General features: G+C 49.1%; 1 protein-coding gene across 2 annotated transcripts in view; it reads right to left on the bottom strand.

Annotated features, from left to right (window-relative positions):
* Positions 1 to 23,412, bottom strand: part of LOC137536050 (peroxisomal N(1)-acetyl-spermine/spermidine oxidase-like) — a 168,862-nt gene that overhangs the window by 49,041 nt on the left and 96,409 nt on the right. For both annotated transcript variants that reach the window (XM_068258022.1, XM_068258023.1), the window contains exon 7: positions 8,231 to 8,410. In XM_068258022.1, coding sequence (XP_068114123.1) covers positions 8,249 to 8,410 — 162 coding nt within the window. In that variant the 3' untranslated portion in view covers positions 8,231 to 8,248. The remainder of the gene's footprint in view (positions 1 to 8,230; positions 8,411 to 23,412) is intronic.

Genomic DNA, 23,412 nt, shown 5'->3' with positions numbered 1-23,412 from the left:
CTTCCTGCATATCACACGACAGGGATGCTCAGCAGAGCTCGAATATTAGAGTAGCTCGAATATTCAAGCTCTTTTTCAGCTATTCGAGGTCAAATACCGAGCTCGAATAGCTGCAGCTATTCGAATGGGCTATTCGAGTGAACTCGAATAGCCCACTCACTATTCGAGCTATTCGAGCAAACAGCGCTATTCGAGCTCGAATACCGAGCTCGAATAGCGTCATAGCCCAGATTGATGTCCTTAGAGCCAATGAGAGGGCTCCTAGGCCCTCTGACGGCAGCCAATCACAGAGGGGGACCCTGGCCAGCCCCTACCCTATAAATAGCGGCCGCCATGTTCGGTTTTTCCGTCCTTGCCTGACTTGTACAGAGAGAGATCTGCTCCTTTGTGCTTTGGCTTAGCAAGTGCTCTATAGTGGTCAATTACCTAGCATTTTTGCTCACATACACCTGCTATATACACCTATATTGTTGTTAGCTAGATAGAGATTGTATTTTAGTTAGTAGCTTATGTGTTACATAGAGACTGCTGCTGCTGCAGGCAAGCTTACACAGCTTTAGGCCTCAGGGCCTTGCCTGTGTGGGCAGCTGTCCTCCTGTCCTCTGTTAGTTTATTTCTCATCTATACCAGTCAGTGTTTCTGCTATGTATTCTACCCTGTCTTGTCCTTTACTTACTGAGTGATTATTGTATTAGTTATACTACTGTACTAGGGACACTCACTGTTACTGTTCATAGCTCCTGCGTGTGTGTGTGCGTGAACTGTCTGTAGTGTACACAGTACATAGTATTCCCTTCTACTGAATCATCTGATTACTACTGAATCTGATTATTGTATTTTCTAGTTGTACTTACTGTACTAGGGACACTCAGTCACTGTTCATAGGCTAGCTCCTGCGTGTGTGTGTGCGTGCACTGTCTGTAGTGTACACACACTCTATTTCCTTCTACTGAATCTGATTACTACTGATTATTGTATTTTCTAGTTAGTGTACTAGGGGACACACTCACTGTTCACTGTTCACAAATCACACTTACTGATTACTGAATTATTGTATTTTGTATTTGTACTGTACTAGTAATCACTTAGCGATCTAATCACTTAGTGATTAGTGTCACCTCACCCACTAACCCACTCCATTAAAGTACCCCACTTTTTCACCCGCCCTTTTAAAAAACTTTTTTGTTTACGCCCAAAACATCTAAGATGTCTGGAAGTGGCAGCCAGCGCGGTTTGGGCAAAGGGAAGGGCAGCAAGGGAATCAGGAGGAGAGGGAGCAGCATTGTGGCAAGCCGCGGCCGCGCCACCATGCACAGTTCCGCAGCAGAAGCAGCTGCGTCAGTGGCTAACATTCCGCCTATAGCCACTGGCCGTGGACGCCTTGGGCGCCGCCCAGCAGGAGCATCTGCAACTCACGCTGCAGAGACACAGCAGCAGCAGCAGCGTGTAGTACCTGCTCCTATTTTCCCCCAGCCGGGTCGGAAACGTCCCATTGAGGAAAAGGATGCAGCCACTGTGGTGCAACTGATGACGGAGGATGAGCAGCCCGCCATCAGCTCTGCATCCGAGGCCTCCACCCTCACCACCACCACCACCCCTGTTCGCAGCAGCCGCCCAGCAGGGCCTGGGGAGGAGGCCAGTTCACCGTCAGTTGGCGATCTGTCATTCAGCAGTCTTTTGACCCCAGGCATCATGAGTCAATTGTCTGCTGTTGTTGGCGATTTTGAGGAGGAGATGCTGATGGGCACTTTGGGGGAGGAGGGATTGTACAGCAAGACTGTGGCGACAGTCAAGCAGCCCATCCATGTATCAGGAGAGGAGTTTGGGGGGTCATCATCCCAGCAGGACATGTTTCAGGAGGGGGAGGATGATGATGATGATGATGATGGGGTGACAGACAAAGACTGGGTGCCACCACCACCAGCACCTGGGGATGCCATCATCAGCAGCTCTGAGGAGGTGGAGGAGGATGCGCTTGTGGGCCTTGCAAGGAGGCGCATCATTGCAAGCATTGGCAGCAGTAGGCAGGTCCCACAGCCTGCTGGTGTCTCAGGCTCAGCAGCAGCAGCAGCAGCATCTGCCAGTACCACCACCAGCCGCACCCAAGCCCCCCCCCCAACCACCACAGGGAGACAGGCAGCAGCGGCTCCAGGCCGTAGGGGGGTTTTCTTGTCACCAATCTGGCAATTTTTCACCATGCCCACAGTTGACAGCAAGTACGCCACTTGCAACCACTGTCAGCGGAAGTTGAGCAGAGGTGCAGACCCCTTAAAGTTCAGCACCAGCTCTTCACCCATCTCCTTTTTGGTACATCTTTAACTACTTGCCGACTGCTCCATGCCAATTGGCGTGAGCAGTGCGGCAGCCCCAGGACCGCTCCACAATGATTGACGTGAACAGCTCTCTAAGGGGCTAGCAGGAGATCGCACGCAGGCTGCGTGCGCATCTCCTGCTTGGAAGGCGGAGCTCCGCTCCACCTTCAGTCTCCCAGCGGCAATCGCTGCTCGGAGACTGTTAGACGGTGAAACCGCCGTCTAATTATGCTGTACTGGTAACAGCCGTATGACACGGCTGTCCCCTCTGGTGATGCAAAAGTGATCCCCTGTCATAGGCTGCCTGAAGCCGGCGGGGGGGGGGGGGGGGGGGGCGAGGGAGCGGGTAAAAATAAAAATAAAAATACTGACATTTATTATAAAATTATTAAAATAAACACTGGGGGAGCGACCAAACCCCACCAACAGAGAGCTCTGTTGGTGGGGAGAAAGGGGGGGGGGATCACTTGTGTGCTGAGTGCTTGGCCTTAAAGCTACCGTAGCCAATTTAACAAAAAATGGCCTGGTCTTTAGGGGGGGGTTTAACACTGTGGTCCTCAAGTGGTTAATTACAGAGTGCTGAAAAGTTATTTTAAACAAAAGATGAAAAATTATCTCCTTGGAAAAAACTTAAGAGAAAAAAAGTGCATTGGGCCCAGTGGGGCAACCATCTTGCTGCTAAACATTACCACCAGCATGAGGAGTTCCAGAGGCTGAAGGCCTCTGGTGCTGGCAGTGGCACCACACCCATCACTGCACAGCATTCAGCAGCAGCAGCAGCAACAGCAGCCACCCGCCCTCCTGCTCCTCCAGCACCACCAGCAGGAGTGCGGAAACGCACTGCTCCTCCCCCCTCTGCAACTCCTGCCGCCGACACTGAGGCCTGTTCTGGCAGCCAGTCCTCAGTGGCCTCCTCTGCTGTCTCCGCTGATTCCCGTGCTAGCAAAAGGCAACGCCAGAGCCTTTTGAGCGAGTCCTTCCAGGGGGTGGTTAGGGCTCTGCCTCCCAGCAGCCGCCGCTTGCGGCAGCTGAACGGCTTGCTGGCACGTTCAGTTGTGCTCCCAACTCCTGCCGTACACGCTCGTGCAGGAGGGGAGCGACATGTGTGCGCTGCTTGCTTGTGCAGCCCCAGACTGGCAGCTCCCCAGCAGACACTTCTTCGCCCACCAGGTCATGCCTGCACTGCACCGCTTTGTCATGGCCAATGTGGAGCGAGGGCTGGAGCACGCGGTTGGTGAAAGGGTCCACGTCACCATGGACTCCTGGAGCAGCCTCTTCGGGACAGGCCGCTACCTGTCCTTCACTGTCCACTGGGTCAGCAATGGTGGAAGGGGGTGAGGATGGGAGAGCAGCAGTGGGCACAGCAGCAGCAGCAACACAGTGGGTGGTGCCACCTCGCAGGGTCAGGGGAACTGCAGCAGGTTCCTCCGATCCTCTGCCATCCTCCGGCACACCTGGCCAAACCCCCCGCCTCAGCAGCAGCGTGAAGCCACGCCACTGCCAAGCGCTGCTGCAGTTGGTCAGCCTTGGGAAGACCAAACTGACGGCAACCCATGTGTTGGCCAAACTCCAGGAGCAGAAGAGGATTTGGCTGACCCCCAGAGGCCTCAGAGTCGAAGAGGTGGTGGCCGACAATGGGGCCAATCTGGTTGCCGCAATGGACAGGGGAAACCTGACCCACATCCCCTGTCTTGCCCACGTGCTGAACCTGGTGGTGCAGAAGTTCCTGCGCACCTACCAGGGGATGGGCAAACTGCTGGAAACGGCAAGGAATGTTGTGCGTCACTTCCGGCGCTCGCCTGCAGCCTCTGCAAGCCTGTAAGACATGCAAAAGGAGCTGGAGCTGCCACGCCATCGGCTGATCCTTGACGTTCCAACTCGCTGGAACTCCACCCTGGCGATGTTGGAGCGTCTGGTTGAACAGAAGCACGCTGTCAAGCAGTACCTTGCCCTGGCCACTGTGTCCGCCGCTCAGAAAAGGGACAAGACCAGCAACATCCCGTCCATCTTCCCCGATGACGACTGGGGGCACATGCAGCAGATGTGCTTAGTGCTGGCTCCCTTTCTGCAGGCCATCAACATGGTGAGCAGGGACCATGCTATGGTGTGCGAGTGGGTGCCCTTGGTTTGTCTGCTGAACAGGGCCCTCGATGCTTTGCTGGAACAGGGAGCGGCAGCCTTGGCCCAGCAGGAGCGGCATGCAGCTGCACAGTCCACCTCTGAGGGGGAGGAGGAGGAGGACTTGGTGGAGGTCCCTGACCTTGCTGCTGATGAGAGGGATCAGCACAGTGCAGCTGAGTTGGTGCGGGGGTGGAGAGAGGATGAGGCGGCAGAGGAGGAGGATGAGGACAGCACTGCCGTCGATGTGCCAGCACACGTGGCCCGCCTCTTCCCAATGGCAGCGCACATGCTGACGTGCCTGCGCAAGGACCCCAGGGTGATCCAGATGAAGCAGAGGGAGGACATCTGGATCAGCATGATGTTGGACCCGCGCCTCAAGGGGAAGTTGAGCCAGTTCCTGCCTCCTGCAGGAGGAGACTGAGCGCAACAAATAAGGAGCTTGCAGCAGGCCCTTGTTGAGCGCTTGGAGGAAGCCTTCCCCAGCCTTCCACCCCCACTGTCCAGCCAGCACAGAGGCAGCAGCAGGTGCCTGCATCCAGCAGCAAGCGCCCCACAGACCTGCTGTCTCTTAGCAACGAGCTCTACAGGACTATAGAGGCTCCAGCAGTGACTAGAGAGGAGGTGCATGCAGCAGCATCCTCCTCCGGTCACAGCCAGCGCCTGACCCGCATGGTGGCTGACTACATGGGGTCCTACAGCGGGCTTGACAGCGATGCCCCTGTTGATCCCATGGAGTATTGGATCAAGCGCCTGGAGATCTGGAGCGAGCTGGCGCAGTACGCCCTGGAAGTGCTGTCCTGTCCCCCTTCCAGCGTGCTGTCCGAGCGCTGTTTCAGTGCAGCTGGTGGCGTGGTCACCGAGAAACGCTCACATCTGTCTCACAAGTCTGTGGACAGACTGACGTTTCTCAAGATGAACCAGGAGTGGGTGGAAGGCGAGTTCCTGGCCCCTGTTGTCGGTGAGAGGGGGACATGAACTGGCTGCCGGAACCATCGTTAATATGCCTTACCACCCTTTACCACCTCCTGGCTCCTGCTCACTACTAAGCCAGCCTGGTTCAGTTTGACTATTACGTCGCCTGTAGCCACACATTTTACACCTACAGTGGGCTGCTGTGTACTGCCCTTCTGCTGTGTTTCCCACTGCCAGGGTACACAGATTTACCTTCTGCTGCTGCCACTCTGCCACCAGCTATTACGTCCAACAATAGCTATATCTGTGTAATTTGCTGTAAAAAAAAATAAAAAAATAAACCATTAAAAAAAAAAAGGTTTAATTTTTCTGAGGTGCCCGGGTTGAAAACTGTGTTGTCCCAGTTGTGTATTGGACACGATGTGGGCTGCACGACCGCTGTCTTGGACCTCCTGTTGTGTTTATTTACAGCCCTGGTATCACCGCTAGGTACCAGGGCTATTATGTCACGCTGCCTACCTGCTGCCACACTCACACTACTCCTCCATTCCTCCTGCTGCTGCTGCTGTCGGTCTGTGTTTCCCACTGCCAGGGTACACAGATTTACCTTCTGCTGCCACTCTGCCACCAGCTATTACGTCCAACAATAGCTATCTGTTAAATTTGCCGTAAAAAAAAAAAAAAAAAAACAATAAAAAAAAAAAAAAAGGTTTAATTTTTCTGAGGTGCCCGGGTTGAAAACTATGTTGTCCCAGTTGTGTATTGGACACGATGTGGGCTTCACGACCGCTGTCTGGGACCTCCCGTTGTGTATTTATGGGCTGGTGCCACCGCTAGGTACCACAGCCTATTATGTCTCGCTGCCTGTCTCATTGACTGCCTGCTGCCACACAATCATCCTCCTCCTGCTGCTGCTGCTGCTGAATTTAACAACAACAACAACAAATAACATTTGTAAAGCGCTTTTCTCCCGTGGGACTCAAAGCGCATAAGCATGGCTCCGACCATCGTGGTACAGAGGAAGAATTTTATAAATCTGGAAATGCCAGGCTAAACAGGTGGCTTTTCAGTCTGGATTTGAATAGCTCCAGGGATGGTGCTGTCTTTACTGGGTGTGGTAGGGAGTTCCAAAGAGTAGGGGCAGCATGACAGAAGGCTCTGTCTCCAGATTTTTTGAGGTGCACTCTGGGAGTGACCAAGTTTATAGAACTTGCTGATCTGAGGTTGTGAGAGGTGTGGTGCAGCTTCAGCAAGTCCTTCATGTATCCAGGGCCCAGATTGTGCAGGGATTTGAATGTCAGCAGTCCAATCTTGAAGAGTATTCTCCATTCTACTGGTAGCCAGTGCAGTGAGCGAAGAATTTACCTCCTGTTGTCTGTGTGTTTCCACTGCCAGGGAGCACATACAATGGAGCTTCCACCATGCGCCACCAGCTATTTATTACGCTCAAAAATAGCTGCATTTCTTTAAAAAAACGAAAAAAATATATATACTTTATAATACTTTGTGATATTATTTTTAGAGGTGTCCGGGTTGAAAACTGTGTTGTCCCAGTTGTGTATTGGACACGATGTGGGCTTCACGACCGCTGTCTGGAACCTCATGCTGTGTATTTACGGCCTGGTACCACCGCTAGGTACCACAGCCTATTATGTCTCGCTGCCTGCCTCATTGACTGCCTGCTGCCACACAATCATCCTCCTCCTGCTGCTGCTGCTGAATTTACCTCCTGCTGTCTGTGTGTTTCCACTGCCAGGGAGCACATACAATGGCGCTTCCACCATGCGCCACCAGCTATTTATTACGCTCAAAAATAGCTGCATTTCTTTAAAAAAAAAATATAGAAGAGAAATAAGTGAAGAAGAAGAAGACGATATAGAAGAAGAAGAAGATATAGAAAAAGAAGAAGAAATAGAAAAATAATAATAAGAAGAAGATATAGAAAAAGAAGAAGAAGAAATAGAAAAATAACAATAAGAAGAAGATATAGAAAAAGAAGATGAAGAAGAAGATGATGATGAAGATGAAGAAGATGAAGATGAAGAAGAAGATGAAGAAGAAGATGAAGAAGAAGAAGATGAAGAAGATGAAGAAGATGAAGAAGAAAAAGATGAAGAAGAAGAAGAAGAAGAAGAAGATATAGAAGAAGAAGAAGATATAGAAGAAGAAGAAGAAGAAGATATAGAAGAAGAAGATATAGAAGAAGAAGAAGAAGAAGATATAGAATAAGAAGAAGAAGTATATACAGTACTGAACAGAATTTTGGACACAACTTCTCTTTCCTCCTTTTTTTTTTTTAAAGGAACATCCCCACATAATCACTTGCTGTTGTTACTTGGAAAAAAAGATGTTTCTTGCATCATTCACCCCCGAAACAAGTGTTGGAAGCTATTTAAGGCCAATTCGAATAGTCAGCTCGAATAATGAGCTCGAATACCGACTCGAATAGTGAGCTCGAATTTCGAGGTCAAATCGAATAGTAAAAAATATTCGACTCGAATATTCGGCCGAACTCGAATAATTTACTATTCGAATTCGACCTAACTCGAATAATAAAAAGGGGTATCCGAGCATCACTGTTACACGATATGTAATAAGTCTTCAGGAGCTAGAGGCAGGTATGCATACACAGTGTGAGGCTGCAGGGAACAGAAGAGGAGACTGAACTCAGCGCTGAAGCAGTTAAATATTATGCTGCTTCCCTGTGCTACTCTGCAGATTAAAGAGGAAAACTGAAGAGGGAAAAGAGAAGTCGCAAGAGCCAAAGTTATGCCTCTGCCTTGATCCATAGTTTTAAAGACGTATGCTCAGATATCCTATACGCTCATGGCTATACAGTAAAGCAAGTAAAGACATATCTGGACAGGTAAATTGTGCCTGCTCACCTGATCATCTTCTGATGCTTAGGGACAACTTTCAAATTTGGGTTTGCTGGCAGCAGCTTTGATGTGTGGATATCTGTCAATTAAACGCTGTGCCTCCCTGAGGCCGGAGTTCAGGGCTCCATGGGTTGTAGAGTGGAAATGTTTCTCTGTAGCTTCTCCAGCAAAAAGTACCTGCAAAGGCTTAACGGGAAAAAATGAAATATTCTTACAGATTGCAGCAAAAACATTACTAGGTAGTTGGCATTTTGGTTTAAATAGACTGTAATGCAATATGCACTTTATATAAGATAATTACAAAACTGGCATACACCTAATATGGAGTCTGTAACTTGCAGTATCCTATATAAAACATGATGTTCAACAGTATGCTCCATATGCACAAAACTTAGGTATAGGAGATTAGAGATGGCTCGAGCCTCCAATTTTAGGTTCGCGAACTACGAACGCGAACCTCCATGCGGTTTGCGCAAACTTTTCGAACCGCAATAGACTTCAATGGGGAGGCGAACTTTGAAAACTAGAAAAATTTATGCTGGCCACAAAAGTGATGGAAAAGATGTTTCAAGGGGTCTAACATCTGAATTTTTGCATGGCGGAGTGGGATACACGCCAAAAGTCCCGGGGAAAAAAATCTAGATTTGACGCACAGCAGCGTTTTAAGGGCAGAAATCACATTGCATGCTAAATTGGAGGCCTAAAGTGCTTTAAAACATCTTGCATGTGTATACATCAATCAGGTAGTGTAATTAGTGTACTACTTCACACTAACAGACCAAACTCACTGTGTAACGCACTGCACACCGCTGTTTGTGTAGTGACGGCCGTGCTGGACTGGTGCGCACCATGACGAGAGTGTAGGTGATGGCGGCTTTCCAGCCCATATGGTCGCCAGGCTGAGGTAGCTCAATGACAGAACAGTGACTGTCCAGCTGATCGAATTTGGTCTGTCCACAATAAAGCAACAATCTTACAAATTAACTTGAAAGTGGCAACTACTTAGTGAAACATACGTATCCAGCTACCAAATTTAAGAAATGAATCATTAATCATACTCCTCACATCAATGATACTATAAAAGTAACAAATTTACTAAGCATTAGAATACAGAACTTCAAGAGTGCTATTAAAAACAGCATGGGATGGCCACCCCGTCACAACCACCCAGTACAGCTCACCACACACCCATACACACATACAATGGCCGTATATGAATCACACTGAGGTTTAGGGCTTGAAAAGGATCAAAAATTAAAACCCCCCAAAAAAGGGCAGCCACCAATCATGGGTTTATAGTGTCTTCATCAGAAGAACTGCACCCCCCCAGCAGACATGTTAGTGCGGACGGCTGAAGCAATGTTTCTCATATAGGCAGTAGTTGTCACACAGACAGAGCAGGGTTAGTGGTCGCAGTCTATATCAAATCAACAAGAAGCCATGTACCAAGTCAGCAAACGGCCATTACCGCATCAAATAACTTCCACAATTCAAAGCTGTTTGTACAGGCTGCATGAATCTCACCAAATCCAGACCAGCATCAGGCTTCTCCTGTCCATACTGGAGACAACGACAGGAATCAGTATGTTCATCTTACTGCTGGGTGGTGTAGTCCATGCTAATCAGAGGTATGCAATCCAGGCAGGCAAGTCCGACCATTGTGGATCCAGATGCCGGAGTCCTTGTTGTCTGAACTGGACTCAGTATGTGGTGGGTGGGGGGGCCGCAACTGCAGCCGTCGGGGTGGCGTGGCGTCCCATGTGAGAGGACAGGCGCTCCCAACAGTTTCGCCGGCTTCCGTATTCCTCAGGGGGGCATGGCCTACCTCTGTGCACACACTCAACTAAATCACGCATCCCAACCAATCACACTCCAGCGTGGGACTGTCCACTCGGGCGACCAATGGGAGAGACGCGTCCGGTCCACATCAGCAGTTGCCAGGCAAAACAATAAACAAAGAGGAGAGCGACCAGCCCCAGTGCCTAAACACACAGGTGACTTTAAAGCGTCACCCAAAAGGAGCCCATACTCCAAACATATGTAGTGCACCGCGGCTGACCTCCAATACTGTAAATGCGTCTCCCCATATAAGTTCACACCCGAACCTTATATGCCACGATCCTTATACTCTTAAAGAACCCGCTTCACTTAGGTAACAGGTACGCAATTACAATGGTGCTCTAGCTACACATGAAAATAATCTTTAATATGAGATTGGCTACAATAAAACTGTCTACATATCTAAGCATCACAGCTAAATAATATATATATGTATGCGGGAGTGGTCCTTAATTGAATCAAGAAAATCAATCTTAATTTCAATAAAAATCAGGAAAGGGGACTAGACCCCATCCCTATCCATTAAAATGGGACAACAACACTGCCACTATTGTCAAGAAAGCACAACAGAGAATGTACCATCTGCGGCAGCTGAAAAAGTTTGGCCTACCTCAAAAGCTAATGGTGCAGTTCTACACTGCAATCATCGAATCCACCATAACATCATCCATGACTGTATGGTTCAGCTCCTGCTCAGCATTAGAAAAGGGGAGGCTGCAGCGCATCATCCGATCAGCGGAAAGGATAATTGGCTGTAGCTTACCTTCCCTGCAGGATCTTTACACTAGCAGGTGCAGAAAGAGAGCAACCAAAATTGCCTCTGACCCCTCTCACCCAGCTCACTCCATCTTCCAGCGCATGCCTTCAGGAGTAAGATTCCGGTCAATCGCTACCGAAACCTCCAGACACAGGAACAGTTTTTTTCCTCAAGCGGTAGCCATACTTAATGCTGAACCACGTTAGAGCTGCTAGGACTGAAAGTAATAAGCACAGAACTAAACATGAACAATTCTCACATTGCTTACTGCCACTATACTTATAATGTCCTTAACTTGTAATATTCACACTGTCTGTCCTTGTATTGTTTTTTGTTTGTGTTTGTTAAGCAACTGCCAAGACAAATTCCTTGTAGGTGCAAACTTACTTGGAGAAAATAAATTGATTCTGATTCTGATTCTGATTCTGATAAAGGAGAGAAAGAGACCCTCCTGGAAACATAAACCCTACATTTGCTAAACTAGCATATATATATATACTGTATGTATGTATGTATATATATATATATATATATATATATATATATATATATATATATATATATATATATATATATATATATATAAACAAAATAGTGGCCTGGGTAGTGTAACACTAGAGAGGTATGCTGTAGCAGAAACCACCATCCTGGGCACGGCAGAAGGAAAAGAGCACACAGAGGCAAGAGCAGAATGAAATGGCAGAGCAGATGTTATAACGGTGAGAAAGGCAAAATTTAGCTGTTCGTTAAGGCCGGGGTCAGAACATGCCCTCAAATTATAAATCCATCTGGATTCACAGCGCAAAAGGAGGGGATCCCAGTCGCCTCCCCTAATTGTGGGGTGAATACGATCCAAGCCCACAAACTTAATCATCTTCACATTCCTATTGTGGTGGAGTGAAACATGTCTGGCGATAGGGGAACCCAAGTCACCTTTCTCAATTCCCCCCCGAGACGCTCATATAGCCGGCGGTCATTGCTTCAGCTTCATTGTGATAAGCAAGTCCCTTCACCGCGGCAAGGTAACGATCACGAAGTGGAATTGGCACATGTACATGCCTTTTGTTTTGTTGTTGCAGCTGCAGTGCAGCCAGAAAAATTAGGTAGGCATGTACACGCACCAGAAAAATCATTATAGCGGCCGCGGCTAGCAGCGGCCTTAAAAATTCAGGAATCCGCCTGGAGTCCTGGACCCTGTTGGTGGTGGCGGAGAAGGCAGTCAAGCGGCCTGCAGCCAGAGATGATGTGTGGGGACTGACTTAGTCATGGGGCAGGCAGTCACACGTCTTCGGGCGGACAGTAACTCTCCGGGATCCATGCCTCATTAATTTTAATAAAGGTGAGGCACTGAACACTTTTGTGACCTAGGCGACTTCTCTTCTCAGTGACAATGCCTCCAGCTGTGCTGAATGCCCTTTCTGACAGGACGCTTGAGGCAGGGCAAGATAGAAGTTGGATGGCAAATTCTGAGTATAGCTGGTATAGTTGCCCCCAGTATAGCTGCCCCCTGTATAGCTAGTATAGTTGCCCCCAGTATAGCTGGTATAGTTGCCCCCAGTATAGCTAGTATAGTTGCCTCCAGTATAGCTGCCCCCAGTATAGCTAGTATAGTTGCCCCCAGTATAGATGTCCCTGGAGGGGGGAAGCAGTGCTAGAAGGAGGGGCAGTGGGGGCAGCGGTGGGGAGGGGGAAATTACTCACCACCTCCACGTTCCAAGCGCCGGCAGCGTCATGTCGTCACAGATCTCCGCCTTCAATGAAGGCGGAGATCTGTGACGACATGACGCTGCCCGGCGCTTGGAACGCGGAAGTGGTGAGTAATTCTCTGCACGTCTCCCCGCCGCCGAGCCCGCACTTGCCATCGCTGAATGGAGGGGGAGAGAGGCAGAAGGAGCGGTCCCAGGTGAGGGAGGGGGGGGATATTTCCCCCCTCCCCACCGCTGCCCCCACTGCCCCTCCTTCTAGCGCTGCTTCCCCCTCCTGCTCTGTGCTGTGGGGGGTCGTGGCGACACCCCCCTGGGTGTCTGTCACCCGGTGCGCCCCGCCCCCCTGCGCACTACAGTAGGAACGCCACTGGACCTTATTATCTTGGGTGTGCCCCCCTCCCCCCGAATCTACCCCCCCAAGAAACTCATATAGCATTCGGTCATTGCATCATTGTGATACGCAAGCCCCTTCACCGTGGCAAGGTAGCGATCACGAAGGGGAATTGACACATGTACATGCCTTTTGTTTTGTTGTTGCAGCTGCAGTGCAGCAAGAAAAATTAGGCAGGCATGTACACATACCAAAAAAAATTTGTTATTGGTTTTGTTAGCGGCCGGTGCTAGCAGCGGCCTTAGCAATTCTGGAATCCGCCTGGAGTCCTGGACCCTGTTGGTGGTGGCGGAGAAGGCAGTCAAGCGGCCTGCAGCCAGAGATGATGTGTGGGGACTGACTTAGTCATGGGGCAGGCAGTCACACGTCTTCGGGCGGACAGTAACTCTCCGGGATCCATGCCTCATTAATTTTGATAAAGGTGAGGCACTGAACACTTTTGTGACCTAGGCGACTTCTCTTCTCAGTGACAATGCCTCCAGCTGTGCTGAATGCCCTTTCTGACAGGACGCTTGAGGCAGGGCAAGATAGAAGTTGGATGGCAAATTCTGACAGCTCTGGCCACAGGTCAAGCCTGCGCACCCAGTGGTCCAGGGGTTCATCGCTGCTCACAGTGTCTACATCCAGACTTAAGGCCAGGTAGTCAGCTACCTGCCAGTCAAGGCATTGGTGGAGGGTGGATCTGGAAGAGCTAAGGCGAGATGTTGGACTAAAGAATGTCCGCATGTCCGACATCACCATGAGATCGCTAGAGCGTCCTGTCCTTGCCTGAGTGGACATGGGAGGAGGAGGATTACTGGCAGTGCCACCTTTATTCCATTGTGCTGTGACATCACCCTTAAACGTACTGTAAAGCATAGTTGCCAGCTTGTTCTGCAAGTGCTGCATCCTTTCTGCCTTCTAGTGATTGGGAAACATCTCCGCCACTTTGTGCCTATACCGAGTGTCTAGTAGCGTGACCACCCAGTACAGCTCATTCCCCTTGAGTTTTTTTATATGGGGGTCCCTCAACAGGCTGGACAGCATGAACGACGCCATCTGCACAAATTTTGATGCAGACGTACTATCCATCTCCTCTTGCTCTTCCTCAGTGATGTCAACTAAGTCCTCCTCCTCCCCCCAGCCACGAACAATACCACGGGGAAGTTGAGCAGCACAAGCCACCTGCAACACCTGCTGTGGTTGTTCTTCCGCCTTCTCCAAAAAAAACCCACCTTCCTCATCATCTGACTCCTCTTTCCCACACAACTCTTCCTCCTCCTCCTCCCCCCTCTGTGCTGCCGCAGGTGTTGAATCATCTGCTTCTGCTGAGAATTGATCCCACAACTCTTCCTCCTGTTCCTGTTCCTGTTCACGCTCCTCCACAGCTTGATCCACCACTCTAAGCACGGCACGCTCCAGGAAGAAAGCATATGGGATCAAGTTGCCGATGGTGCCTTCACTGCGACTCACCAGGTTTGTCACCTCCTCAAACGGCCGCATAAGCCTGCAGGCATTCCGCATGAGTGTCAAGTACTTCGGCCAGAACATCCCCATCTCCCCAGAGCGTGTCCTTTGACTGTAGTTGTAGACATACTGTTTGACTGTTTCCTCCTGTTGTAGCAGGCGGTTGAACATCAGGAGCGCTGAATTCCAGCTATCGCAAATCAAGCGTCTCACCGGCAATTTGTTTCTCTGCTGAATATCGGCAAAGCATGCCATGGCCGTGTAAGATCACCTGAAATGCCCACACACCTTCCTGGACTGCTTCAGGACGTCCTGTAAGCCTCGGTACTTAGACACACATCTCTGAATTATGAGAATCAGCACATGTGCCATGCAGGGTACATGTGTCAACTTTCCCAAATTCAAAGCCGAAATTAGATTGCTGCCGTTGTCACACAACACGTTGCCGATCTCCAGTTGGTGCGGGGTCAGCCACTGATCCACCTGTTTGTTCAGAGCAGCCAGGAGAGCTGCTCCAGTGTGACTCTCCGCTTTGAGGCAAGACATGTCTAAGATGGCATGACACCGTCGTACCTGGCCACTCAGCCAAAGAGGAGGACGACAGTGAAGAGGATGTAGCAGGAGGAGAGGAGGTGACAGCAGGCCTGCCTGCAAGCTGTGGAGGTGTTACAACTAGGTCCGCTGCACAGCCACGTACTCCCTGCTTGCCAGTGGTCACCAGGTTGACCCAATGGGCTGTGTAAGTAATGTACCTGCCCTGACCGTGCTTGGCAGACCAGGCCTCCGTGGTCAGATGGACTCTTTCTTGACTAGTGTTGGGCGAACACCTAGATGTTCGGGTTCGCCGAACATCGCCGCGATGTTCGGGTGTTCGCGCCGAACTCCGAACATAATGGAAGTCAATGGGGACCCGAACTTTCGTGCTTTGTAAAGCTTCCTTACATGCTACATACCCCAAATTTGCAGGGTATGTGCACCTTGGGAGTGGGTACAAGAGGGGAAAAAATATTTGAAAAAGAGCTTATAGTTTTGGAGAAAATTAATTGTAAAGTTTCAAAGGAAAAACTGTCTTTTAAATGTGGAAAATGTCATGTTTCTTTGCACAGGTAACATGCTTTTTGTCGCCATGCAGTCATAAATGTAATACAGAGAAGAGGTTCCAGGAAAAGGGACCGGTAACGCTAACCCAGCACCAGCAGCAGCACACGTGATGGAACAGGAGGAGGCGCAGGTGGAGAAGGCCACGCTTTTTGAGACACAACAACCCAGGCCTTGCATGAGGACAAGAAGCGTGCGGATAGCATGCTTTGTACCGCCATGCAGTCATAAATGTAATAGAGATAAGAGGTTCCATAAACAGGGACCGGAAACGCTAACCCAGCAGCAGCACACGTGATGGAACAGGAGGAGGCGCAGGAGGAGAAGGCCATGCTTTGAGACACAACAACCCAGGCCTTGCATGAGGACAAGAAGCGTGCGGATAGCATGCTTTTTACCGCCATGCAGTCATAAATGTAATAAAGATGAGAGGTTCCATAAACAGGGACCGGCAATGCTAATCCAGCAGCAGCAGACGTGATGGAACAGGAGGAGGCGCAGGAGGAGAAGGCCACAGAATGCTATATAGTGTGGCTGAGCGAGGTACACAGAGTGGCAGTAAACAGAATGCTATATAGTGTGGCTGAGCGAGCGGTGTACTACTGTTCCCAGCAGACACAGAGTGGCAGTAAACAGAATGCTATATAGTGTGGCTGAGCGAGGTACACAGAGTGGCAGTAAACACAATGCTATATAGTGTGGCTGAGCGAGCGGTGTACTACTATTCCCAGCAGCGACACAATGACTGGGGGGACCCTGGCTAGCGTGGCTGGAGCGCAAACTACCCTGCCTGCCTACCCAAAGCTAAACCCACAGACAAATGGCGGAGATATGACGTGGTTCGGTTATTTATTTACCCGAACCACGTGACAGTTCGGCCAATCAGAGCTCGTTCGGGTCCGAACCACGTGACCCGTTCGGCCAACACAGCGCTAGCCGAACGGTCGGGGAACGTTCGGCCATGCGCTCTTAGTTCGGCCATGTGGCCGAACGGTTTGGCCGAACACCATCAGGTGTTCGGCCGCACTCGAACATCACCCGAACAGGGTGATGTTCTGCAGAACCCGAACAGTGGCGAACACTGTTCGCCCAACACTACTCTTGACCCAACGCTGTGTGCCAGAGATGACACCACTTGCCTTTCAACTTCATGGTGCAGTTTGGGTATCGCCTTTTTTAAGAAATAATTGCGACCTGGTATCTTCCACTGCGGTGTCCCAATGGCCACAAATTTTCAGAAGGTCTCAGAGTCCACCAGCTGGTATGGTAACAGCTGGCGAGCTAACAGTCCCGCCAAGCCAGCTGTCAGACACCAAGCAAGGGGGTGACTGGCAGACATTGGCTTAATCCACTCAAAGATTTCCCTCACGGACACCTGGCTGCTGCTGTATGCAGAGGAGCAGGAACCGCTCGAGTTGAGAGGCGGAGTGGAGGAGGGTGGCTGTGATTGTGAAGGTGCAAGGGAGAAAGCGGCTGATGATGATGCACCTGAAGGAGGAAGAGGAGAAGGAGGGTGGCTTTTCTTTTGTGTGCTGCTTTTGCTCAGGTGCTCTTCCCATTGCAGTTAGTGCCTTTTCTCCATGTGCCTTCGTAAGGCAGTTGTCCCTACGCGGCTGTTGGCCTTTCCACGGCTCAATTTTTGGCGGCAGAGAGAACAGATGGCATTGCTCTGATCTGAGGCAGACACACTAAAAAAATTCCACACCACTAAGCCCAGGGGTGTGGGCACTATGGTGGCATCAGCAGCTGACGTTGAAGGACATGTTGGCTGGCTGTCCATAGGCGGCGATACATGGCGCCGGACACTGCCACCAGCTGTTTATTACAACGAGCTCCCCCTGCTTCTTTCAGGAACTTGTCTCCTCCTACTCCTCTCTGACTTCCCCTCTGAACTGTCCCCTTGTTCTTGTCCTCCATTGGGAACCCACGTGAGATCCGTATCATCATAATCATCGTAGTCATCCTCCCCAGCTTCGTTTGCCTCAGGCACCTCATAAACTGCACCAACAGTAGGCACTTCATCATCCTCCTCCTCACACCTTACATCCATAGTGTCGCCTAACTCAGACATACAGTATGAGGTGGTGTAACTTGCTTAGCACCTTCATCTTGTTGTAACGATAATGGCTGTGAATCAGTTAATTCCCCACCAAATAACTCCTGCGAACTGTCAAATGCAGCGGATGTGGTGCTTGTAGTAGCGCTGGTGGCTGCAGAAGATGAGGTGTTCTGTGTTAAAAAGTCAACCACGGTGGCCTGGATGTAGAGCTGAGCAGACGCGGGGTGTGAGAGCTCCGCTGCCTCTATACTTTACTATTATAAAGTTGCCGGATTTTAGCTGCAAATTCACATCCTGACCCTCCTATATCTGCTCCTAACAACCCTACAGCAGCGCTGGCTGACCGAACCGACCCTCCGAACAACGGCTGCGAAGCAACTGAACCCGGCACCTCTGACTGGGACCAGGGCCCTGGGCCGTCCAGGACTCCTCTCTCCTCCCCACGCTTTCATCCATACAACCTATCGATGGCACAGCGGTCTAAAACCAACAAGGAAAAAGACCGGGGGGAGAAATCCCGGGGATCCGAATATCCTCCTGAAACCCCCAGCACCTCTAAGAGGAACAAGCAGGACCAAGCGATAACCCCTTCTGATGTCGCAGAGGACCTGGAGGCTTCCCCGCCCTACGTTGAGGCCCTGATGGAAGCTATAAAGAACTGCCAAACCACCTTAACTTTGAAACTAGAGCATGTGGAGGCGGGAATGGGACTACTACGACAAGATATGTCCAAAATCAGAGATCGAATCACTGCAATAGAGCGACGCACCTCTGATGCGGAGGACCGGCTGAGGGACCATGATGCCGACATCCCTGATATGAAAACTAGTCTCAAAACGCTGGAAGAGAGAGCAGAAGATTCGGAGAACAGGAATCGTAGAAGTAATATCAGGCTCCTCGGGTTACCGGAGGGTACTGAGGGGAGAGATGTACCTACCTACGTGGAGACCCTTTCAAAACAACTGCTCCCTGCGGACACCTTCTCTCCATTCTTCACAATCGAAAGAGCGCATCGAATGCCCAACAAAATGGGCCCCCCAGGGAAGCCACCACGAGCTCTTATTTTCAAAGTTCTGCACTACAAGGACAGGGACGCGATCCTCTCTGCAGCGCGCCAAGTGGGAGACCTTAGGCTGGAGAACACCCGTATTATGCTTTTCCCGGATTTCACAGCTGCTACCCAGAAGATGAGAAAATCTTTCATCAAAGCCAAAGAAAAGCTCAGAGAACGTGGCATCCAGTATGCCATGCTATTCCCCGCCAAACTCCGAATTCAACATGACGAAGAAACACACTTTTTTGAAACTGCTGAGGATGTTTTCACTTGGCTGGACACTCTCCCAGCACTACAATTAATAACCGTTTCTCCTTCTGGGACAGCAGAAACTGTGAGTAACGTGTTCACCTAAGAAGTTTATTGTTTACTACCCACTTTTATAATCCACCGTTGTGGATATATCACCCATCCATAGAACTACCTGAGCATACCTCCCAATTGGCCAATTCCCACTTTAAATGCCCCTACCACAATACCCCCCTTTTTTACCGGTATGGGGTTTATTTTTCTGTACCCAGTTGGCCGTTCTACTACCCCCCGCTCTACGCAGTCTCTATGCTGAACACTGAAGATAATAAATACTGAACTTCAGGCTATTACTTTCACAAAATGGCGACGGTTTTTACGTACTGAAAAGACTGAACTTTCCTGCATTTTCACATAAAATGGCCGAGAAGTCTACCCGCCGGACTGCTACAATATAATATTTGCTCACATCTATTGGTGCTCATCTCTGTGGTCATACCTTCTGTACTAGATATACCGGATCTTCTCAAAAAATTAGCATATTGTGATAAAGTTCATTATTTTCTGTAATGTACTGATAAACTTTATACTTTGATATATTTTAGATTCATTACACACAACGGTAGTAGTTCAAGCCTTTTATTGTTTTAATATTGATGATTTTGGCATACAGCTCATGAAAACCCACATTTCCTATCTCAAAAAATTAGCATATCATGAAAAGGTCCTCTAAACGAGCTATTAACCTAATCATCGGAATCAACTAATTAACTCTAAACACCTGCAAAAGATTCCTGAGGCTTTGAAAAACTCCCAGCCTGGTTCATTACTCAAAACCGCAATCATGGGTAAGACTGCCGACTTGACTGCTGTCCAGAAGGCCATCATTGACACCCTCAAGCAAGAGGGTAAGACACAGAAAGAAATTTCTGAACGAATAGGCTGTTCCCAGAGTGCTGTATCAAGGCACCTCAGTGGGAAGTCTGTGGGAAGGAAAAAGTGTGGCAGAAAATGCTGCACAACGAGAAGAGGTGACCGGACCCTGAGGAAGATTGTGGAGAAGGACAGATTCCAGACCTTTGGGGACCTGCGGAAGCAGTGGACTGAGTCTGGAGTAGAAACATCCTGAGCCACCGTGCACAGGCGTGTGCAGGAAATGGGCTACAGGTGCCGCATTCCCCAGGTCAAGCCACTTTTGAACCAGACAAGTGGCAGAAGTGCCTGACCTGGGCTACAGAGAAGCAGCACTGGACTGTTGCTCAGTGGTCCAAAGTACTTTTTCGGATGAAAGCAACATTTGCACGTCATTCGGAAATCAAGGTGCCAGAGTCTGGAGGAAGACTGGGGAGAGGGAAATGCCAAAATGTCTGAAGTCCAGTGTCAAGTACAGGTCAGGCGCTTCTGCCGCTGTTTCTCGTTCAAAAGTGGCTTTATCTGGGGAATGCGGCACCTGTAGCCCATTTCCTGCACACGCCTGTACACGGTGGCTCGGGATGTTTCTACTCCAGACTCAGTCCACTGCTTCCACAGGTCCCCCAAGGTCTGGAATCGGTCCATCTCTGCAATCTTCCTCAGAGTCCGGTCACCTCTTTTTGTTGTGCAGCGTTTTCTGCCACATTTTTTCCTTCCCACAGACTTCTCACTGAGGTGCCTTGATACAGCACTCTGGGAACAGCCTATTCATTCAGAAATTTATTTCTGTGTCTTACCCTGTTGCTTGAGGGTGTCAATGATGGCCTTCTGGACAGCATTCAGGTTGGCAGTCTTACCCATGATTGCGGTTTTGAGTAATGAACCAGGCTGGGAGTTTTAAAAGCCTCAGGAATCTTTTGCAGGTGTTTAGAGTTAATTAGTTGATTCAGATGATTAGGTTAATAGCTCGTTTAGAGAACCTTTTCATGATATGCTAATTTTTTGAGATAGGAATTTTGGGTTTTCATGAGCTGTGCCAAAATCATCAATATTAAAACAATAAAAGGCTTTGAACTACTTCAGTTGTGTGTAATGAATCTAAAATATATCAAAGTCTAAAGTTTATCAGTACATTACAAAAAATAATGAACTTCATCACAATATGCTAATTTTTTGAGAAGATCCTGTATATGTTATCAGAGCCGGGACAAGGTCTTCCAGCACCCAAGGCTGAGACACCAAAGTGCGCCCCTCCATTCCTCCCACCCCGGCCGTTACACACTGATTGATATTAGACTAAGAGGCGCCACAGGGCCCACAACCTCCCCAACACCTTAATATCTAGTTATCTGGCTTGCAGTCCCTGCCATGTATCCCCTTTTCTTATTTCTTTCTGCTTCAAACACAATTAGGAATGACAGCTGAATGAATTATGCGCCCCCTCCTACACTGCGCCCTGAGGCTGGAGCCTCTCCAGCCTATGCCTCGGCCCGGCCCTGTATGTTATATTTTAATAGATGCATGCATTTTCTTTATGTACATAAGATTAGCTGTAACGGATGCGAGGCAGGTATGTACCATAGGCCTTGCACACAAGATGGGGGACGTGTCCTTCCCCATGGCGGGCTACGATTTGGCACTCCCACATTTTTGGCGCCTATTATAGCTACTCTACTTCATTTAGTTCCTAGCCGTTATGGCTGATGCTATGCCCTATGACCCCCTTTTGCTGCTGGACTCGCGGCCGTTTGCTGCCGGGGGGGGGGGGGAGGCGCTATCCCCATCGCTAATATGTAGCCGCTCCAACCTAAATATCACATATTAAGATACGGTTTAATGTCAACCTTTTTTTTGCAGGGCGTGGAGCTGGAGCCACTTGGTGAGACAAATTGAGGAATTGTGGATATGGCGGGGGGTGGGACCGAGGGACTCTTGACTCAAACCCCGGGCTGCGCGCGGTTCCCCGTCACTGTGCTGGCATTATGTTTTTAGCAGCTCATACCCCGGTCCGCGTGTGGCCCCCGTCACTGGGTCGGCTCCCTCGGTCGGGTCCCCCTCCTGCCCACCGGCTGGCACTCTAATCCGGCTGCGCCCATCCATGCTGATACATCACCAGAAATGTCTATACTATATAATTTATTAAGATATGTGTCTAGTTGCTGTGCTGCGGGAGGGCGGGGGTGGTGGGGTGGTTCTGGTCATTTACTTTTTTATGGCAGCCGTCTTCCTCGGGGGGTACAAGACAAGACAAGACAAGACTGCAATGCTGATGAGGAAGAAGAAACGGTTTACCTAACTTAACCTGAATAATTGTGAACATTCTTCCCTGTAGCTTGGAATACTGTTTAGTCAGCATTATGGGAGGTGCTTTGTGGGTAATCAGTATACTGAGAAAATGGTGTCTTCTGACATTGTTTACCTGCATGGGATAGCTTCACTGTATGTTGAACTGCTCCTGTCAATGCCCTAAGATTGACAGTTAAACTATCCCCCATTTCACATTGCCACCCCGTCTTATCACCAGGGGAAATTCTTATTATTACTGTGTAATAAATTTCTCTATACAAAACACTGTAAATCCTGTCCCCCTCTGAGACTCACTAGGTGGCGCAAGAGTACTAAGTTCCACCGATCTCTATCTCTGTATTAACTTTCCTCATTTTTCTTCCCTCTGCAACAAAACAGAGCAGGACAGATCATCCTAATATGCCCAATTTATGCTCGGAGATAACCCTCATAGGAGGAAGGAGCAGTTATAACTCAATTCTAATATGGCTCATGCTATTCTCGTGGTTACCTCTCGAGTGACGACGGCTGGAAATGGGAACTAGGTCATATACCTATCTACACTTACTCTCCAATACTATTGATCATAGTATGTTCAGGTCTCTATGTTTCATTATACTAGCAACGTTCAAAATCAAACCCCCCAATGTATGTTGGGGTGAAATTGGCAGCGGAGCTCACACGGAGGACAAGAAGTTAACAGCCCCCGGTTGAACTCCCTGGAAAATAGCAAGTATTGCAAAATCTCTCTACATTGTTGATAGTTAGATAAGGAAGAGAAGGGAACTTTACTAAGGGTTAAGGGATCAAGGCAGATTCAAGTTGGGTGAAAATGCAGGGAGGGGGGTTCTTCGGTTCCAAGGGTAAGGAAATATTATATACTGCTCGAGACACTACTGTCCCTCTCATAGACACAATGCTACCAAATAACTATACTCAAATTATGCGTCTAGTTAAAAATGGCGCCGGCCAAAAAATGGCGCCCCCTTCTGCCCGATATATGTTTAAAACGATATTTATCGTTTTAAAGGTTAAAATAGTGCAGACCTTTTGAACGAAATTTATCGTTTTCAAACTTTTTTTTTTGTCCTGCCTGAACGATATTTATCATTTTAACCCCTGCTTTGCTGCCGTTTGGAAAATATCTGCCCGCCGGCTTTAATGTTTAATAGCAAAGCTCCCTTAAAAGCTAAAAACACCAAATTTGCAGGGAATGTTAAGAAGAAAATTGTGAACAAGAGGAAATTTTTTTTTTTCAAAAAGACCTTATAGTTTTTGAGAAAATCGATTTTGAATATTCTTCTTCTGACCGTGGGAAAATTAAACGCCCGCCGACTTTAGCGGTTAATAGCAAAGCCCCTTTAAATGCCAGAAACACCAAATGTGTAGGG

This window comes from Hyperolius riggenbachi, chromosome 10 (genome assembly GCF_040937935.1).
Source record: "Hyperolius riggenbachi isolate aHypRig1 chromosome 10, aHypRig1.pri, whole genome shotgun sequence".
Classification (NCBI taxonomy): Eukaryota; Metazoa; Chordata; class Amphibia; order Anura; family Hyperoliidae; genus Hyperolius; species Hyperolius riggenbachi.
This window is presented reverse-complemented; position numbering and strand designations above follow the sequence as displayed.